Source organism: Clupea harengus, chromosome 16 (genome assembly GCF_900700415.2).
Source record: "Clupea harengus chromosome 16, Ch_v2.0.2, whole genome shotgun sequence".
Classification (NCBI taxonomy): domain Eukaryota; kingdom Metazoa; phylum Chordata; class Actinopteri; order Clupeiformes; family Clupeidae; genus Clupea; species Clupea harengus.
This window is the reverse complement of record NC_045167.1, coordinates 17,844,719-17,864,104: the sequence shown is the minus strand read 5'-3', so window position 1 is coordinate 17,864,104 and position 19,386 is coordinate 17,844,719. Positions and strand designations below refer to the sequence as shown.

Here is a 19,386-nt window from a genome sequence, read left to right as displayed (position 1 = left end):
GTGCCCAAACAATTCTATTGTTTATGATATTCTCTTGAGCTTTAGTATTATATAACAGAAATAGGTTTTTCAATAAATTAATCAAATGATGGGTGGCACGTGTATCTAGGAATGAACTTTCACTATTAACCGAAAAAAGGGTTTTAAGAGCTACCAGTCAGAGCATCAGAAGTTTAGCCTTTTCAGCCTCTGGTTTATATAGTAGACTACCTGGCTTTTAAAAAAAGTCTAATTTGTCTGTTTTGTTAAAATGTACAGTAGGCTACACATCATTATATATTCTAGACACCGCCTTAGACAACATGTCACAATCGCACTCAATTGTTTTATTTCATTGTTATGATGCAAATATGCTTCTCGATTTAGGTTCCAACGTTGCAGTCTTTGATAAGGATCAGCAATCACGCGCGGCGTCTAGCTGTTCTATTTTTAAATGGAGCGAGTAAGCGAGCGAGTGAGATGAGGAGAGAGAGAGAGAGAGAGAGAGAGAGAGAGAGAGAGAGAGGTGTGAAATGGACTTGTACTGTTTAGACACTTACAACGCCTTGGTATACTAGATTGTCACTACGCCTTCAGCGGAGAGAAACCCTCGAAACACTGGGGCGAAATGAAATCCCGCGTGTCCAGGTGGATTGCCCAGTTTACGTATGGCGATGAATGACCCTATTAAAACTGGGCAATCCGACATACCTTGTCCTGAATATGAGACCGCCTCTATTATGGCGATTTTTTGTATGGCCACCTGTTTCACACAGTCCACAAAGTTAAGTACGCACGCACTATTAGTTTCCCAGACACCCAAAGTCTCACATGTTTTAAATTCAACATATGATAGAAACGTCCCATTTAATTTTAAAAGAGAAAGCAATTACTGACTTTAGTAACAGCTGTGGATTAATTACTATTAGATCGCAATTCGAAGACTTTAGGGAATACGATCAAGTTCAAACCACTTCTGCTTCTAAAATGAAATATATTTGAAACGCAGGTTTTCCGAGGGATTTAAACATGTGAGACACCTTTATATATAATTATAAACATACCCCTCTTCAAAATGAAATATATATATAAAGGAATTGGGTTGTCGAGCGTTTCATTTTGAAGAGGGGTATGTTTATAATAATAACAATAAGATTGCTGGCCTGTTTACGTGATAGAATCAGTCGTTCTAAAATATAGCACTGGCAGAGAACAGGACACTGCCTGAACAGACAAAGAGGTGCTGAAAGTGATAGCTCCAGAGATACAGCGGACCACCGTTAATTGTGTCAAAGCAAAAGAAAGCTTTGCCAAGAAACAATCATGGGGCAACCCACCTAAATATATTTGAAAGAGGTAGACTATCATGGAAAATAGTTACACATTAATGTTTAGATTCCTTTGCGATGGTGTTACTGGGCAAACGCTCGCATGGGCTTTCTCAGTTACAGGCAACAGTTTGCTGATCAAAGAAATTGCTTCCAGAGCCCGAAATGGGCGTGTATGAAGGCAACTCTGTCTGCACTGTGGAAACAAAGCACGTCTTCAAGAAGGGTGTTGCCCTTGACGCTGTTACCGGATTATCACGCACATTTTTAGACAGATAGTGGGGAGGAGAATCGAAAGACGTCTTTTGCTCTGTCCATATTGACAGTGCATGCTGTTGAATGTGACGGATACATATTCAGGGTGGACCACTCGTTGCATCCGAGTTCACATCAGCGCCAAGGGAGAGTGGGGAAGAGGGCACAGAGTAGCCTACTATCACGCTCACAACATGTGTTGTGACTACGCGTAGAGCCACAGCTAGTAGGAAGGAAGAAATGCGAGAGGCAGTGAGAGAGGGCCAGTATGTAAAAAAGTGAGTGTGTGGGAGATTGATAGACACTTTCAAAAGAATCACCTATGAGAGATCTCCATATGAAATCAGTGATCTTTTCGGTTAACGGAGTGACTGCGCCTCTTTGGATTCGGAGAGCTATTTGGTGCTCATAAACGGACAGGGTGTGAGCGCGCCGTAGCTCGTTGTTGCTATCGACTCGCTCGATACTTTTCCCAGCAAGTCATGTCTTACCCAGAGCTATGGGTAAGTTCGACGACAACGAGAGGATAATCCTCAATGTTGGGGGAACCAGGCACGAAACATACCGAACCACACTGAGGACTTTGCCAGGTACCCGGCTGGCTCTCCTCGCCTCCGATTCTGACATCGAGTCTGTTTTGGACAACCTGCAACAAGTTCCTGGCTTTATAGAGTACAACGCCCGTAACAACGAATACTTTTTCGATCGCCACCCGGGAGTTTTCGCATATGTTCTTAACTACTACAGGACCGGGAAACTTCATTGCCCGGCAGATGTCTGCGGTCCACTCTTTGAGGAAGAGCTGTCATTTTGGGGCATCGATGAGACGGACGTGGAGCCTTGCTGCTGGATGACTTATCGGCAGCACAGAGACGCAGAAGAAGCGCTCGATGTCTTTGAACTGAACGTGGACACCGGGGATGATGATGAAGAGATTGGTAAAAGACTAGGTATCGAAGATGTATCTCACAATCATGGCAATGTCAGCTTTTGGAAAAAGTGGCAACCAGTGATGTGGAATCTATTAGAAGATCCCTACTCTTCCAGGGCAGCAAGGGTAAGAAGCGCGCTTTCGAGGTTGTGGAGAGTTCGATGTTATTATAAACGCATGGAAAGTATCCTTTCCCTCCTCTCCCTCTTCTCCCTCTTCTCCCCCTTCCTTCAATTCTTCCTCTCTCGTTATCCTACATTTTTAAACCCCTCTATCCCCCTCAACAGTGTGGTTGACGGACCTGTGCGCTCTGAGCGCATGACTTGGGCATCCCCAACTCCAGATTAGGGTGTCCAGGGGACTGCCTGGATACGCACGTACAATCAGCCTCACGTACACAATTGTTTTGTTATGACAGCGTAATAGTTGTGGCCCACAACATTTAACTGACATTTTAAAAGAACATGCAACATATTTAAGTAACTGTATTGGATCTCCAAGTGAATGCATTCTTGGCTTTAGCCAAAGATGGGGAATGACATCACATCTAGGTTCGACTTAAATGTATGAAATAGCATATGACACACAATCACTCTTGCTCAATATAACGATTTTCCCTTGACGTTTGACGTTTGCATTGGGATTGTTTTTTGAAGCATTACTTGAAGATCCGTTCAGAAAAACTATTTTACATATCAGCAATAGTATGACATCATCATTTACCAGCATTTTATGTTTTCCAAATATCTGTACTGATATATTAATGACAAAAATATCCATCTGCTTATATAAATGTTTATACGTTTATAACTTTATAATCGACATTTTAAGCGTAATAAACAGATGTTTTCCTTTTGGAATTATCAGGTGGATTGTTTGGTCTAAACCACCAATCACAATGCACAGTGCTAAATATTTCTAAATCTTGTGTACTTGATGTTTACACAAAAATAGTGTATTGATAAACGAGATGAAGCAGTGAAATGATAGGTTACCTATGAGTGCATAAATATGTCTTCTACTACACATGCTGGTGGAGGGGTTAAATGTTATGCAGATATTTAGATAGTGATTGTGGACATTTTATACAATCCCTGTGAAATTGAAAGGTGTCATAGCATGTAGATCTAATTAATAGTTAATACCTTAAACTGGGTCCCATGTCATCTACAATTTCGTCATCTACAATTGCTACACACACACACACACACACACACACACACACACACACACACACACACACACACACACACACACACACACACACACACACACACACACACAGTGCATAGACGTGCAAGGAAGTCAATACTCCAATACTGTCCTGTAATTGCACTGTTAAGTGGTTTTTCGGAGTCCTTTAGTTTCACATGGCAGGTATGCTAAGACAATATTTTCAGGATGATGGAGAAAGTTAAGCCCAGGAGATTTGTGGAGTGTGTGTACATGTGTTCATGTGGGTGTGTGTATCTGTGTGTGTGTGTGTGTGTGTGTTTGTCTGGGGTGTTGAATAAAGTCAGTAAGTAGTCAGAACATGACATGCTTTGATGCCTTTAGCTCCCCACTTGTCTCTTTGGGGATGTTCAGCTTTAGTTACTGAATGCTGGCTCACCTTGCCCTGGACAGCTGCCGTGAGTGAGAATGCGGGCACCTAATCCCTCTGTGACAGGGTGTTACAGCGGAGGAATAAAGAATTATCCCTCCATGGAAATGTGGCTGCTCCCCTTTTAGCATCTCCTTTTCTCTTTGGCAGAGAGAGAGAGTGAGAGTGTGTGTGTGAGAGAGTGTGAGAGCGAGTGTGTGAGTTCCCTGCTTAGTGTTGCCACAGGGTGAGAAGCCCTCTAAATACAGACAGATTTTTTCCCTTCAGATCAGGGGTTAGAAAAAGGCTTTGGATCAGGAAGAGGTGACGGTAATCGCCATGCTCAGCCGAGCCCTGTTGCTCCAAATAATGAGCTGAAATGACACACACACAAACACCCACCCACACACACACACACACACACACACACACACACACACACACACACACACACACACACACACACACACACACACACACACACACACACACACACACACAGATACACATATACACAAACACACACAAACACACACACACACACACACACACACACCTACACACACAAACACACCCACACACAGATACATATATACACAAACACACACAAACACACAAACATTCACATACACATACACACAAACACACACACACACACACACACACACACACACACACACCAACACACATACACCTACACACACACATACACACACACAATACCAAACACTAAGATCTGCTTCCATCATGTCCTCCATGGGTGCGTTGTTCCTTTGTTATGTTCCAACAGACCCAGCATGACCTCTTCCACTGCTCTCTCCCTGCCATTAGTTGCAAGTTTGGAATGAACAGAGAGGTCTGCAGGCACACACTTATCATTGCTCTCAATGCCTTTACCTCAAACATTGTTCCAGCTAACAGCTAACCTAAGGCTAAACGGCAAGTGAAATATCTAATATGCAATATTAACATCTAGTGACTTTGCTATTGTGGTTGCTGAGGAATATCAGAGAACAATGATGAATGGGTCCCACCATTGCCTTGGTATGAAGACATCATCTTCGGCAGACTATAAAATAGCCCAGACAAAATCATTTCTGGATGAATTCTACTAGTTTTAGGGGTTTGGCCTCCGTTTAACCAGCACATTCAGTGGGGAGAGATGTGCGCTGTCAATCATTGTGTGGGACTGTTTCCTGAAGTGAATGAATGAGTTCAGAGTGTTTTCTCCAACTTGTGTGTAAGCTAGTATCGGCGTTGGTTTAGTGTCTCTGTTTCTGTGTTTGGTCCTCTATTAGGTTCATGTGTCTGTCCTTGTCTTTTTATTTTAATTTCCCATAGTTCACCCTCATGGAGCCTCCATGGTAAACCTCCCATTTATACTTTCTTTCTTTCTTTCTTTCTTTCTTTCTTTCTTTCTTTCGTTCATTTACTATTTCTGTCAGCTTGCTTGTTCTCCTCTCTTTGAGTTGATATATCACTCGTGTGAGCTGCCGTGCTTTAAGTCTGTTGACGTTTTGAGAGGCCGATTTGGCTGATGCTCCCACTTGAGAGGTTTAAACCAGCGTTGCCTGGTTGCCTCCCCGAGACGCTGCCCCTTCGACTGGCTGTCCGTTGTCATGGCAACACCATCGCCATGCCTTCCTGTTTTCATGGAGGGGCTGCCCATTTCCACGAGACTGATTGATTTCAGCAATTTGCTCAACCATGAACTTCGGCACATAAAGCTGTTTGTGTGCCACGCATTGTAATCAGTCGAGGGGGTGGGATATGGAATGACAGGTATGTGTGTGTTCGTGTCTGTGTGTGCGTGTATGAAAGTGCATGCATGTGTTTGAGTGTGAGTGTGTTTTGTGTGTGTGTGTGTGTGTGTGGGGGGGGGGGGGGGAGTTCGGGCGCATTCAGAGCACACATCAGCCAGGCATCCCTGCACTCCAATCTCTTGATCTGCATGATACTCCACAGTATCTGCTCGCCCGCCCAGAGACGCACACTCCAGGAATATATAACGGCTCTCTGGTGAGGACAGTAAGCATGGTCATAAGGGTATCTGGTGAGGACAGTAAGCATGGTCATAAGGGTATCTGGTGAGGACAGTAAGCATGGTCATAAGGGTATCTGGTGAGGACAGTGAGCATGGTCACGGTCATGAGGGTATCTGGTGAGGACAGTCAGCATGGTCATAAGGGTATCTGGTGAGGACAGTGAGCATGGTCACGGTCATGAGGGTATCTGGTGAGGAAAGTAAGCATGGTCATGAGGGTATCTGGTGAGGACAGTCAGCATGGTCATAAGGGTATCTGGTGAGGACAGTAAGCATGGTCATAAGGATATCTGGTGAGGACAGTGAGCATGGTCACGGTCATGAGGGTATCTGGTGAGGACAGTCAGCATGGTCATAAGGGTATCTGGTGAGGACAGTGAGCATGGTCATGGGGGTATCTGGTGAGGACAGTGAGCATGGTCATGGGGGTATCTGGTGAGGACAGTAAGCATGGTCATGGTCATGAGGGTATCTGGTGAGGACAGTAAGCATGGTCATGAGGGTATCTGGTGAGGACAGTGAGCATGGTCATGGGGGTATCTGGTGAGGACAGTGAGCATGGTCATGGGGGTATCTGGTGAGGACAGTAAGCATGGTCATGGTCATGAGGGTATCTGGTGAGGACAGTAAGCATGGTCATGAGGGTATCTGCTTTGACTGTATCAGGTCTACTGCATGAACAGCTGAGAGTCACCCTATGTTCACCCACACTTCTGAGCAAGTGGCTCCACCGATGAGTTTAATGCGGTTAGCGTCCATAGCCCAAAGTTTACTCCAGCTGATCTTCCTCGTCTCAGTATTATACCAGTTCATCCATTGCCCTCGCTTTGCTTGAGAAGCTGCTGCGGCTTGTCTATTTTCCTCTTCTTCCTCACGAAGAAAGCTAGTTACCGTCTGCCTCTTCATCGGCTATGTAGCCTTACCACATGCTTTCAAACTGTCACCTAGCTCAAACCCTGCTCTTCCACTCTGTATCTGCCTAATTATATCCCTGTGCTGTAATACGCCTTGTGCATGTTGAACCACTTCTCATGGATGCCACTTCTTCCCTGTTTTTTATCGTTGGAGACAATGTGGCTCACCAAGCCATTTCCTAACTGCTTTATTCATGACTCTCTCAAACTTCTCTACCCCTGAGATAGCAACTTCATAACAGCCATAACCTTACGTGTGGCAAAAGCCCAATCTGAAAGCACCACAATTTCTATTTACCAGGCAAGAAGGTCTTATCAATAGTACTGACGGCCTTAGCAATGAATTCTCTAAGCTCTGAAACCTGTCCTCAGTCATTCAGTGTGAATTTGTATCACTTGTCTAAACTCAAGTTTTTCAACATTAGAAGGAATCACCTCACCATCTATATATAACCTCTTCTCTACCAGTTTTCCCTTACTGATAGAAACACTATTACAACTGCAAGGTTTCTTTTTCATCCCTCCCCATTTCAAACTGTCATTCAATAGCCGACGGCTACATGGAGCAGTTGTTGTCAGCACCATCATGTCATATAAGTTCGCATTGGAGGTTAACCGGGTGCTGTCCTGTCCTGTTACATATATTATAACATTATTACGTTACAATTAACATTGTATTGTATTGTAACATTTGAACTTGTACTAGTGTATTATTAACTGTAACATTGTCAATGTGACTTTTTAGTGCAACTCTATCAACTGTATAGCAGTTATGTGATTCATTCACATTGAACCAAAAGGTAACGTTTAGAATAGAGGAAGTCTGTAGAATTAGTATTCAATTAGAGGCCCACAGTGGGGTAGGCTTCAGAACAGTGAATGCATCACTATCACTGAATTACGATTAGTCAGACCTACTGTCATATAGGACGTCTTGAATCAATTGACCAAAAAAAGTTTAGTCATCTTGATGATCTTGTTCCTGTTCTGGTCGACTTTTCTTTTCTTCCTAGAGTCTGTTGTTCTGCTTCTCCTCACCCTTTATTGACTTTTCTATGTTTTCTTTTATTGGCTTTTCCAGTCTTTTTTCATTCACTCTTATCTCCTTTTCCACTGTCCATGGTATATCTTGAAGCACTCAATGTGCAGTGGCACTTGCATTTCTCACATACATAGATAGTGTGTTGGTCACAATGTAGACACCTCTGGAACCGGTGCATCGCGTTGATTGGCCAGTGAGAAGCTTTGTCATATCCTGCCTGATGCCTTAACGGTAGCAGCCCGCAGAGACCTCCTTCCTTGGCTCAGTGATTTCATGCCAAACTTTTGCATGAAGGACTAAGTCATGAGTAGGTGAGCAGTTCAATGGCCCTTCTCATTATGTCTCTGTAAAATAAATGGCTGTTTACTGCACTGAGTGCACTGTTTAGAGACCATGCAAAGATGTTCCACCACTACGTCTTAGACCTGATCGAGATATGGAGGAGAGATACAGTGAGACCTATGTCAAGGGATGGAACAAGGAGCGATGTGCCTTTGAGTCCCACAACCTAAATGCGTCAACCTATATCATGAGTACATAGGTGGTGTTGACCTTCATGACCTACCTTCCTACTTGTCTGGGTGGGGTAGAGCTTGGACATTTCAATGGTGAGCCCTCTTAGAATGGGGTATATACATTAGTAGGAAAACATCCACAGGGTTGGGACTGCTTTGTTGTACACATTCTTCTACATGTGGGCAGTATGCTATGTGTTTTGGAATCACAGCGGTGGCAGACCTCTTTGATCGTTTGAACACTTATCTTTATCTTTGACCACGTGCAGCTTTGCCCTCAGCTCCTCTGGCTGCCCCCCATGGCTCGTATGGCCTCTGGCTCATGATCAACAGTGGACAAGGGTGGGGAGGGGGTATCATCATCAGTGATAACATTATTCCTGCCATGATCTGTTTGCATAAATTCAGCATATGCATTCAACAGTGTGGCTGGCAAATGGCCTGTCTCCCCCTCATAGTCCATATCTGACCCATCGCTGTCACAGCATCTTTCACATTTTGAGGCAATTGATACATCATTCAGTAACATTTTTAGAGCCTTTTAACTGAATTTATTTTTTACAGTCACTATAGTGACTGGTGTATTATGAATCAGTCTGACTGTCCTTTTCAGCCAGTCATTCCAAACTGGGGCAGGACAGATTTTGCACTGTTTGATCAACAAGGGGTTGACCAGGGCTGTGTAAATGCAGGTCAAGTATATGTGCATGTGTGTGGGTGTGTTGTCATGTGTGTGTGTGTGTGTGTGTGTGTGTGTGTATTGGACATAGATGAAACTGCAGGATGAGGGGAGAGGCAGATGATGGAGAGAGAGGTAAAGAGAGAGAGAAAGATGGAGAGAGAGGTAAAGAGAGAGACAGCAGTGAGAGATGAATTATCTTTTTTCATCCAATTTTATGTTGTCAGTCCATCTGTGCCCTTGGCAAAATGCGCTGTAAATATCACTTCACTGGTAAAAACAAACGATGCTCATTATCACAATTGTGCAAGCACACACACACACACACACACACACACACACACACACACACACACACACAGAGACATTTTTTCTCTCTGCCCTTTTTCACTTTCTCACAGACTCAGTCAGACACACACACACACACACACACACACACACACACACACACTCATTGCCAAGTAAGAATATGTTAGGTCGTGCCCGAGAAGGAAATAACAGGAGCCGTGATGGCCCAAGCAGGACAGTTGCGTGATGGATGATGGGAAATCATTGGCACGCAGCTCCTCGCGTTCTTGGGAGATGGGGAGCTTGGGAGATGAGGTATCAGGGAGACTCGGAACGCCGTCGGCACGCCACGGGGGTGGGAGGCGTCAGCACGTTTCAGCTAATCTTGGCCATTAAAAATGCCTGAGGCATTCTGCGTGCTGAAGTCTGTGCGTGGGACGTACCGATGTGACGTGGGTGAATGCATGCGACAAATGACGTGCCTGATTGCATGCGCTGTTGCTATCATCATGATTAGCCCATAGGTGGACAGCGGTCACAGTCAGCATACTCTGATAATGCATTGGGGACATGTATGGGAAATTCTACAGTAGAGCTCGCACCTCTATGGCACACCAAATGTATGACATTACACAATGAGAGAATGTAGAGTTTTCATTCACAAAAGCAGCACCATAATGATGCATGACATATACACCTGCCTGCAGCTTGACCCTTGACCCGGCTAGGTGTCCTAGTCAGCCTGATCTACGGTGTAGTCACAGCCACCGTTAAAGTTTAATTCATAAATGAGCCCGCAGACCGCCGACATCTTCTGAGCAGCAAGGTGAAAGCCCACCTCGGGAAAAGCCAGCAAAATGTCTATTCCAGGTGCTGTTTTTTCCCCCTGTAACATGGGCCCCTGATGGGTACATGGATGATGGAATGGGGTGCTTGTGAATAAAAGGTGAGCCATGGAATGCACTCAGACATGTGTGACGGCTTGAGGGCCACAACGCACAGCCCGGTATGCAACGGGGCCCCCATTAACTTTAATAGAAAAACCATTTGTCTGGGAGGATAGTTGCATTATTGATGCACTCCGCCATTCACTCGAAAAGATCGACTGCCTCAGGAAGACCATGGCCTTATTAAAAATGCCATTTCCAGTGCGATTTCTTAGCTTGTGCACTCACACCTTTAAAAGTGATTAATAAAACAGATTGTCGGCCAGATTTGTGTTTTCCAGGCCCTTTCTCCTTCTTTTTATTTTGTCCTTTCTGTCTTTCATTGTATCTCTCTTTCTATTTGTATTACTTTTTTCTGTCTTTCACTTATTTATTTCACATACACAATCACTATCTTTCTCTGTCAGTCTTCATATCATATGTTAACCTTTTTTATTTCATTTTCACTTGTTGAGTTTTTACAAGATGAAAGCTAAGATGTTTTTCACGTGACTTGATTATGACACTATTTTTGAGGGCGCATGGCCACCGCAAACAGTGCTTTGATAATCAATTCCTCGCTTTAATGGAAGGGAAATGTGTGTTGAGTCAGAGATGGAGTACTGAGTTGTATGTATATGTGTGTGTGTGTGTGTGTGTGTGTGTGTGTGTGTGTGTGTGTGTGTGTGTGTGTGTGCGTGTGTGTGTGTGTGTGTATATGTGTGTGTGTGTGTGTGTGTGTGTGTGTGTGTGTGTGTGCGTGTGTGTGTGTGTGTGTGTGTGTGTGTGTGTTGGGGGGTTAACAGAAATGTCACTGTCATGATGAAACAGCGGATGGTCCTTTGACAGAGGCGAAATAGAGTAGTCATTGTATAGCCAGGAGATCCGAGGTGCTAGTGTCAGTCACCCTTAGAGACGGGTCTGAAGGCGTCCAATCTCATCCAAAAGTAAATGAATTCCCTTCAGTCCCTGAAGCTGAAGGAGTGGCAGTGCAGGTTGAGCACGCAGGGTCTCTGCCTCTCATATGCTAATGCCATGCCTGGTTATCCTGGGTGTTTGATGTCCAAGCTTTTAGCTCCTGCTCTCATCATTTTTCCTTGGGTTCAAACATGTGGCTTGAAAGACCGGTCTGGAGCTTTGTGTGGTGAAGGCCGACCCAATTAAACTTGCTGGTGGTGGGGGGTGGTGGTGTGTGTGGGGGGGTGGTAGTGGTGGGGGTGTTGGTGGGGGTTCAGTGCGCTCTGTGACATGTGGAACCAACCCAATCACATCACTACTTGTGAGACTAAATTGAAGTGAGACTGCTGAGCAGACTACAGGAGGAAGGCTTAAAGAGTGAAGGGTCTAGTAGCTATAAGGAATGAGAGAACTGCTCTATCAATTATGTTCTTTAATGTTAGTGTGTTATTGGATGAATGACACATATAATGTCTTCCCTCTTCCTACTAAATATCAACTGATTCATTCTCTTAGATGTCCCTTTAGATAAATGGATTAAACGTATATCTTGCCAGCCAACCTCTGCTGTAGTGTCATCAAGTCATTTAAATGACACTCTTCTGATATTTACAGTAATATTTAAATACCCTTTCTACAGGGGAGTTTTCGTGACAATGACCAGAATGTCTGAAAGGGGAAACACACTGAGCTACACCCCCAGGCAGACACAGAATGTCACACACTGCTCTGTCAGTCGTACTCGGTGTCTACTCCAGCTAGGAAAGATCAAAGATAAGAAAAAATACAAAATAAATGAAAATTAAACATCAAAGTATCAACACAGAGACAAAATGAATGCCGCCTCAAAGATCCCAACGTGAATAAAGCTGTCCTCATTATCAAATGCCCAAACTTTGCGTTGTTGTCCTGGCTTTGACCCTTTCATAAAATATTTGTGTTCCTCAGCACAGATATAGAGTCACCTTGTTCAAGCAGTAACCCAAAACTGTTCTTAAGGTCTTTTATATTTTGTCTACCTGGCTAATTTATCTGCTCTTCCTTTATCTGATCCAGGAAGTCAACGGTCACCTTCCCTAGGCCTGACCGTGCTTTGCATAATACATGCAACACTATGAGAGCTCCATTAGCAGAAAGGTCAACCGTATCAGTTAACAGGAACTGTGCTGCTTCTTTTAGGAAACAGGAAATAGCTGGGAGGGCAAAGGATGTGATTAAGATGACTCTCACTCAGAGCTATGCCTTTCTTGTGTGGATTAACACTGGATCTATGATGTAGACTGTTTTAGATTCAGGCAATGTTTCACCTGCAGTGAAGATTCACTCATAACTCGTAAGTGTTCTTTCCCTGTGTATATAAATGCTTGTCAAATTAGATTTATATTGCAGATTTACTTTGTTTTCAATGCTGAGATTCAGGCATTTCGTCATTTCTCACCCAGGGGCTCATCTCTCTCCAGCAAGCTATACTGTTCCTGTCACATTTCGCCATTGATCAAAGTGGATCTATGCTGCAGATCTACCAGGTTAACTTGGCCTCTGTACATCATGTCCAGGCTGATAATGAAAACTCAGACTAAATATATGGCCAAACCCTGAGAGTGTTCGATTGTTCCCATAGTGGTTTTCTCCCCTGGCTGTTGCTCTCTGGTTAGGCTGGCTTAGGTGCGCCCCACTGCTACTGGTCTCTGGTCGCTGCTCTCTGGTTAGGATGGCTTAGGTGCGCCCCACTGCTACTGGTCTCTGGTCGCTGCTCTCTGGTTAGGCTGGCTAAGGTGCGCCCCACTGCTACTGGTCTCTGGTCTCTGGTCAGGCTGCCTTAGGTGCGCCCCACACCTCACTACTACTGGTCTCTGGTCTCTGGTCGCTGCTCTCTGGCCGGCTGCCTTAGGTGCGCCCCACTGCTACTGGTCTCTGGTCGCTGCTCTCTGGTCAGGATGGCTTAGGTGCGCCCCACACCTCACTACTACTGGTCTCTGGTCTCTGGTCTCTGGTCTCTGGTCTCTGGTCAGGATGGCTTAGGTGCGCCCCACGCCCCACTTCTACTGGAGTGAAGGCAGCTGGTTGGCCAGGAGTCACAGCCATGTCATGCTTTGTTCCCTATCTCTCTCCCCTGGCCCTCCTCTTCCATTTATTTCCTTATTCTCTCTGCACTAAAAAGCAATTATGTTTCTGTTCTGGACAGCTGTTTGGGGAGGTGTGTGTGTGTGTATCGGGAGGGGAGGGGGGAGGGGGTGGTGTTGAACATATAGATAAAGAAAGAAAAAAGAAAGAAAGGAGAGAAACCAAGAGAAAAACAGAGCAAGGCCAAGCACGAGAACACGAATGACGTAGCTGAGAGACACTTTAGATAGAGTTCTCTTTGTGCTTTTTGTATTCGAGTTTTCATTTCTCTGCTGCTGTGGGAAAAAGACATTTAGCGAGACACGACTCACCTGCTTCAGGGAGACTGTGTGTTCGTACTCTCAAAACAATCCTTCTGATTTTATCCTATCTGATTTTTATGACTGATTTGTGTTAAGCAGCCCTGAATAACTGGAAAGCCTTGGCAGGTCATTGACGAGACCATATCCCGGCTCTTCCACACCCACACAGTAAAAGATGGCATGTGAGCATGTGATATGTAACTGAGCCCTCCCTCCCTCCCCCACTGATTTGGCCCCAGGTATCTCTTTTCCTGGAGAGCAAGGAGTCCGGACCCCGAGAGGCGTGTCAAACCCTCTGGGGCGTGAATCATTATTCACATGCCCTTGATGCAATGTCAGTCATATGAGCCCCTTTGGGCTTCATATAAAAAAACAGGATCTGTGGCCTGCGAATCCCATGAGGCCAAGCACTCTCTCATACATGAAGCAGGACAAGAGGAGGATTGTGGGTACTATTAGGGAACAAAGGTCCCACTCCTTGAAGGTGAGGCCACATATAGTGGACCACAGCATCACCTAAGCCCAAGGTGAAGGTGACAGTTTACAAATCCACCCCCTGCCGCTTTATTGGCCATTTTGTTGGCCGTGTTGTCATGGTTATCCCTGTCTCATCATACTCACCCAAGGCCCAGTGTGGTTTTGATTGGGTGACGGCGGCATTGTATTTTTTTTTTTTATGTCACCAGGAGATGAGACATCTCTTTCCATCCTCCCAGGAGCGTTCCTCAATATGCTGACGTCTCCTCAGCAGGATTTGTTATGCCTGGAAGGTTCCGCCAAGGCGCCACTTTTAGATTCCACAAACAACATCGCCAGGCCCATTTAACAACAATAAACATCAAATAACAATTTTTTTTAAATAAACGAATATGAAATTCATAAAAAAGTGCTGTTTATCTGAACTTTCAAGCAGTACCCTTCAGGAGTATGGGAACCAGGAGGGTTGTTTTTAATCCCATTTTCTGTTTAAAAAAAAATAAACTATTAAACAAATGAAATTAAAAACAAAATCCAGAGATGAGCCATGTATCAGTGAAAGCTTTCTGTGCTTCAGCAAGGTTTCATTGTTCGAGTTTGATCCATTTTTAAATGGAACAAGCGTCTCACTCAAATCCTCAATCACCCTTGTCTCAGCTCAGAGGGAGGCGATAAAATAATTGTTTCCTGTCCAGCTCAAGGTTACAAAGCATTAGACTTGTCTGGGATTAAGCAGTGAAAAAGCCTTGCGGTTACAAAGCTCTCTTCCTTTGGAACTCTCCACCCTGCCAGCCAGATAAAACACTTGAGAAACACTAGAGAAATGTGAGGACCGATAACGTCAGCATGACTGATGTCTCAAAACAAAAAACAGTTGCAAGCGTCGTTTATTAATACCTCCCTCTGTCACTGCTTCGACTTGATCCAGTTATGAAAAAACACACTTCTGGAAGGAAGGTACAACGTTTCAGTGTGGACTTGAGGCCGACCGCACCGCACTGGGCTCTGTGTTCTGTGTTCCGTATTCGGTATTCTGTGTTCTTATTAATCAAGAGTTCACCCATGGGGACCCCCAGGGCATTGGCTGTCTAGGGCCCATGTGACTGCGGAGGGCCTAGAATCCCCTAACCTTTCTGGGCAGGTCCCCAAGGAGGCTTCCCTGGGGCAAGATGTTTTTTTTTTTATAGGAGACCATTGAGCCATAAAAGTGGGTCATAAAAAGCTGCCACGTTTGCTCTTGATCAATCAGGCATGTTCTGTGAGAGGTCACGTTTGCTCCAGTAAAATGTTTTATATTCTCAGTAACATGAACTCCCTGCACTGCAGGCACTGCCAAAAATATCCTAAGAAACTTTCACGAGTCATGAAGGTCCTGTCCCTTGAAAAGAGAGAGAAAAAGAGAGAGAAAGAAAGAGACAGACAGAGTGAGAGAGAGGAAGAGAGAAAGAGAGGGAAAGAAAGAGAGAAAAAGACAGACAGAGTGAGCGAGAGAGGAAGAGAGAGGGAGAACTGAAAACTAAACATATAGACAAAGTCACAATCTCTGACTCATATCTTGATGACCCATCGTATCACTGTCTCTGAGATGCTGAATCAACCCTGGTCAGATGATCTCGCTTTCTTGTAACCCTGTAACCTCCTGACGACTCTTTCTATAGCTTTCATCCAATAACAGCCCCGTGTGTGTCTTTGGCATATCACTTTGCTATCACCATATCACACAAGTGAAACTTAAAGACTCTGAATATCAGCAGTAAAAAAAAGAATAGCCGATAGCAACAACAACAACAGATCAGTTTCATTCTGCACTCCACACCTCATGACATAACAGAAAATCATCTCTTACCCTCCAAGCAGTTATAACACAATAATAACACAGCAATAAGCTATCCATTATGATGCACAAGCTGTGATTTGAGTCATTAAAAAAAAAAGAGCCATATCACTTAACTGTTGACATTTGCCAGGCTCTCATTTAAGGTGTGTAAATATCACGAATGGAGCACCCTCCAATCCTCAAATCCTCCACACGTGTGTAATTATGGCGTTCAGTACGAGTGAGGTATGATGGCTGCCTCTTGACTCCAGCTCCATCAGGAGTCACTTCAGCGGCAGCGCTGGAGAAATCTCATCTAGAGGGGGGGGGGGGGTCTCTCACTGTGAATGACTCCTTGTGTGTGTGTATGTGTGTGTGTGTGTGTGTGTGTGTGTGCGTGCGTGTGTGTGTTGTGTGTGTGTGTGTGTGTAGGTGTGTGTGTGTGTGTTTGTGTGTGTGTGTGTGTGTGTGTGTGTGTGTGTGTGTGTGTGTGTGTGTGTGTGTGTGTGTGTGTGTGTGTGAGGGGGACATCAGAGCAGATGAGATGTCTCAGGGTGTGGACTGACTGTCTCTGATTATTTTCTGATAGACACCTTGTTGTCTCTGATTCACTTTCTCTTTCTCTCTCTCTCTCTCTCTCTCTCTCTCTCTCTGTTTCTCTCTGTCTCTCTCTGTCTGTATGTCATTATCACACTCTTTCTCCCCCCCTTCAGTCTCTCTCTTTATCTCATTCTGTTTCCATCTCTCAGTGTTTTTTGTCTTTCCTCTTCACTCTTTGTCTGTCTTTCTCTCTCTCTCTCTGTCTTTCTCTCTGTTTCACTCTGTGTCATTTGTGCACAAAATTGTGTGTCTGCTTAGGGCACCTGCAAATGTGCCAGAACAACCACTGGTTCAGAAAACTACTCACACAAGGACAGAGGATAACAAGCACTTTTAAATTTCACTCCGAAGCCCAAAGTAGCAGGTTGAGTCAATAAGCCGTGCTGTGTTCTTTTCCCCTGTTATGTGTACCTACATCGAGTCTCGGTGGTTCACTTGTCAAGTCCCCCTGCAACATCTGTAATATTGCAAAACATTAAATGTTAACTTCTGTGCAATCTGACAGGATGTTTGCTCCGTTTCTGATAGGCTGAAAGTCGGATAGTTTGAGATTGCTGTTGTCAGAGGATTCAAGTCATAGTAGATTATCCTTGAGCATACGCTTATACCATTCAGTCTGTATGTGAGCTCCATCTGAAAGGTTCTTGACATATTTTGGCTTTTCCTTTAGTGCAGGTTAGGTTTTTTTTTTTTTTTTTTTCAATAAAATAATGAAAAAAAAATGTTTTCATTGTTTTTGGTGTCAGAAACCGGTTACCCATTTGGCAGCTCTTAGTAGTTAAATATTACAACCTATTTCTTTTTCTTAATTATCCTTGAAAATGCTGTGTTTCCCTTTGTTGCTCTTATTGGCGAAACATCCTTGTGTTTTTGTCTTCAAAAGAAAACATTGACCATTGCAGATGCACAATTGCCATTTTAGTGTAGGCTGTCACAAACGCTGCCTAGTCACAACATGGATAAGCTGAGCAGTGTTGCAGACGTCGCCTGTGTGGAAAAGCAGCAAAACTTCATTCTCGTTGTTGTTTCCATGCCCTGACAGGCCAGCCATTCGTTAGCATAAGTCTGTCAGCGGTGCTCCATTTGTGTGACAATACAAAAACAACAGAGCCTAGCACTGCTCATTGTATGAGTTTAGAAAGGACAAGCTAATGTATCCACTCAGTAATTGCTGAACAAATAAACATTTGTGAGAAACAGTATGCTAGATCAGGTTGATATACAGTATGATCTGATATATGGCAAATGGCTCCCACAATGTGTGAGGCCAACCATGAAGACCTTCTGTCAGTACCAGAACAGGATAGACACCTACCCTTTTTTTCTCCCATAGTTTAAAAATGCTTTCTGCAATGCCTTTCTCGTCTGACATGAAGACCAAGGGGATTGTATAAAATAAATTATTTGGGAGAGTAGGATGAACGGTCTATATGAGACCGAGAGTAAATACAAAGAGTAAATACAAATTTTAATACGGCATATTGTTGTCATGATGTGTTTTTTTTGCCCTCTTTGATTTTGACTGAATGTTGTTCCCTGCCTGTAGAGTACGTCACAGCCTGACATGCAACGCTGTGCTCCCTCGGCGAAATATTGCAGGGCTCATGACAAACTGCAGGACACTGATGGCACAGTGGATACCCTGCATTGAAACCATCTGTGCTCTGCCTAGTCTTAGCACACTGTGAGTGCAAAGACCTTCCCAGCAAAAAAAAAAGAAAAAAACCCTAGTAATAATCACATTAGGACGAGAGTAGCTTATAATCGCTAACCATAAGACTGAGAGCTGCCAAATGCCACAGCATAATCGTAGCTTGATTGCCAAGAGGGGAGAGTAAATATATAAACAAATAAGAAATAGACTAAATAGATATATAAATAAACAAATCCAGCGACGAGATGTCAGGAGACGTCTGGAGGAAGGGTCTGTTGTCTCACCACTTCTCCCCTAATCGACTTTGTCAGCTCTGAGGCCTCTGTGGCTGAACTTGTCACAGTCGCTGTTTTGATCTGCCCAATGCAGCGTCCGCTTATCGTAAATGGAAATGGCGAGGTCATGGGGTGACCGAGAGCTGGCTTTGTTAATGATACAGGCTGTGGCCAAGTTGAGGATAGAGGTGCTTTTGGAAGCTTCGGTAGATACCTTTCTGGGGTAAATCCTAGTACGATCACATATTGACGGGGTGCTGAAAACAGTGTTGCTATTTGCATGTGCAGAGATTTGTAACAGACAAGTGATCTTTCAGAGGATGGCACCTAAAGGTGATCTTTCAGAGGATGGTACCTAAAGTTGGCCACTTTTTCCAGTGAGGACCCTGACAGTGGCCCCTGTTTATCAGATGTGTTCCTAAGAAGTCCCTATCCTACCTTGTCACCTCCGTGGGGGTGTGTGATGGTGCTGATCTACACAGAGGTGCTCCAAAATGACTGAGAGAATGAGGAGTGGTTGCTTCAAGATCTCAGTCTGAGTCTGACTGCAGGTTCTTTTAAAAATAAATAAACAAAACACCTTCTCAGGATAAAACATTTGCTCTATTTATGCACCCTGTGACGGCGAGACCTCAATGGGAACATAAGCTCATCTGTATGCCACCCTGACGCAGACGTCTGTGGTTACACATGTGGAA

The 19,386-nt window shown here is 44.3% G+C and overlaps 1 protein-coding gene across 3 annotated transcripts in view; it reads left to right on the top strand.

Moving 5' to 3' along the window:
• Nucleotides 1-1,476: 1,476 nt before the first annotated feature.
• Nucleotides 1,477-19,386, top strand: part of kcnc2 (potassium voltage-gated channel, Shaw-related subfamily, member 2) — a 58,046-nt gene continuing 40,136 nt past the window's right edge. For all 3 annotated transcript variants that reach the window (XM_031582755.1, XM_031582754.1, XM_031582753.1), the window contains exon 1: nt 1,477-2,619. In XM_031582755.1, coding sequence (XP_031438615.1) covers nt 2,062-2,619 — 558 coding nt within the window. In that variant the 5' untranslated portion in view covers nt 1,477-2,061. The remainder of the gene's footprint in view (nt 2,620-19,386) is intronic.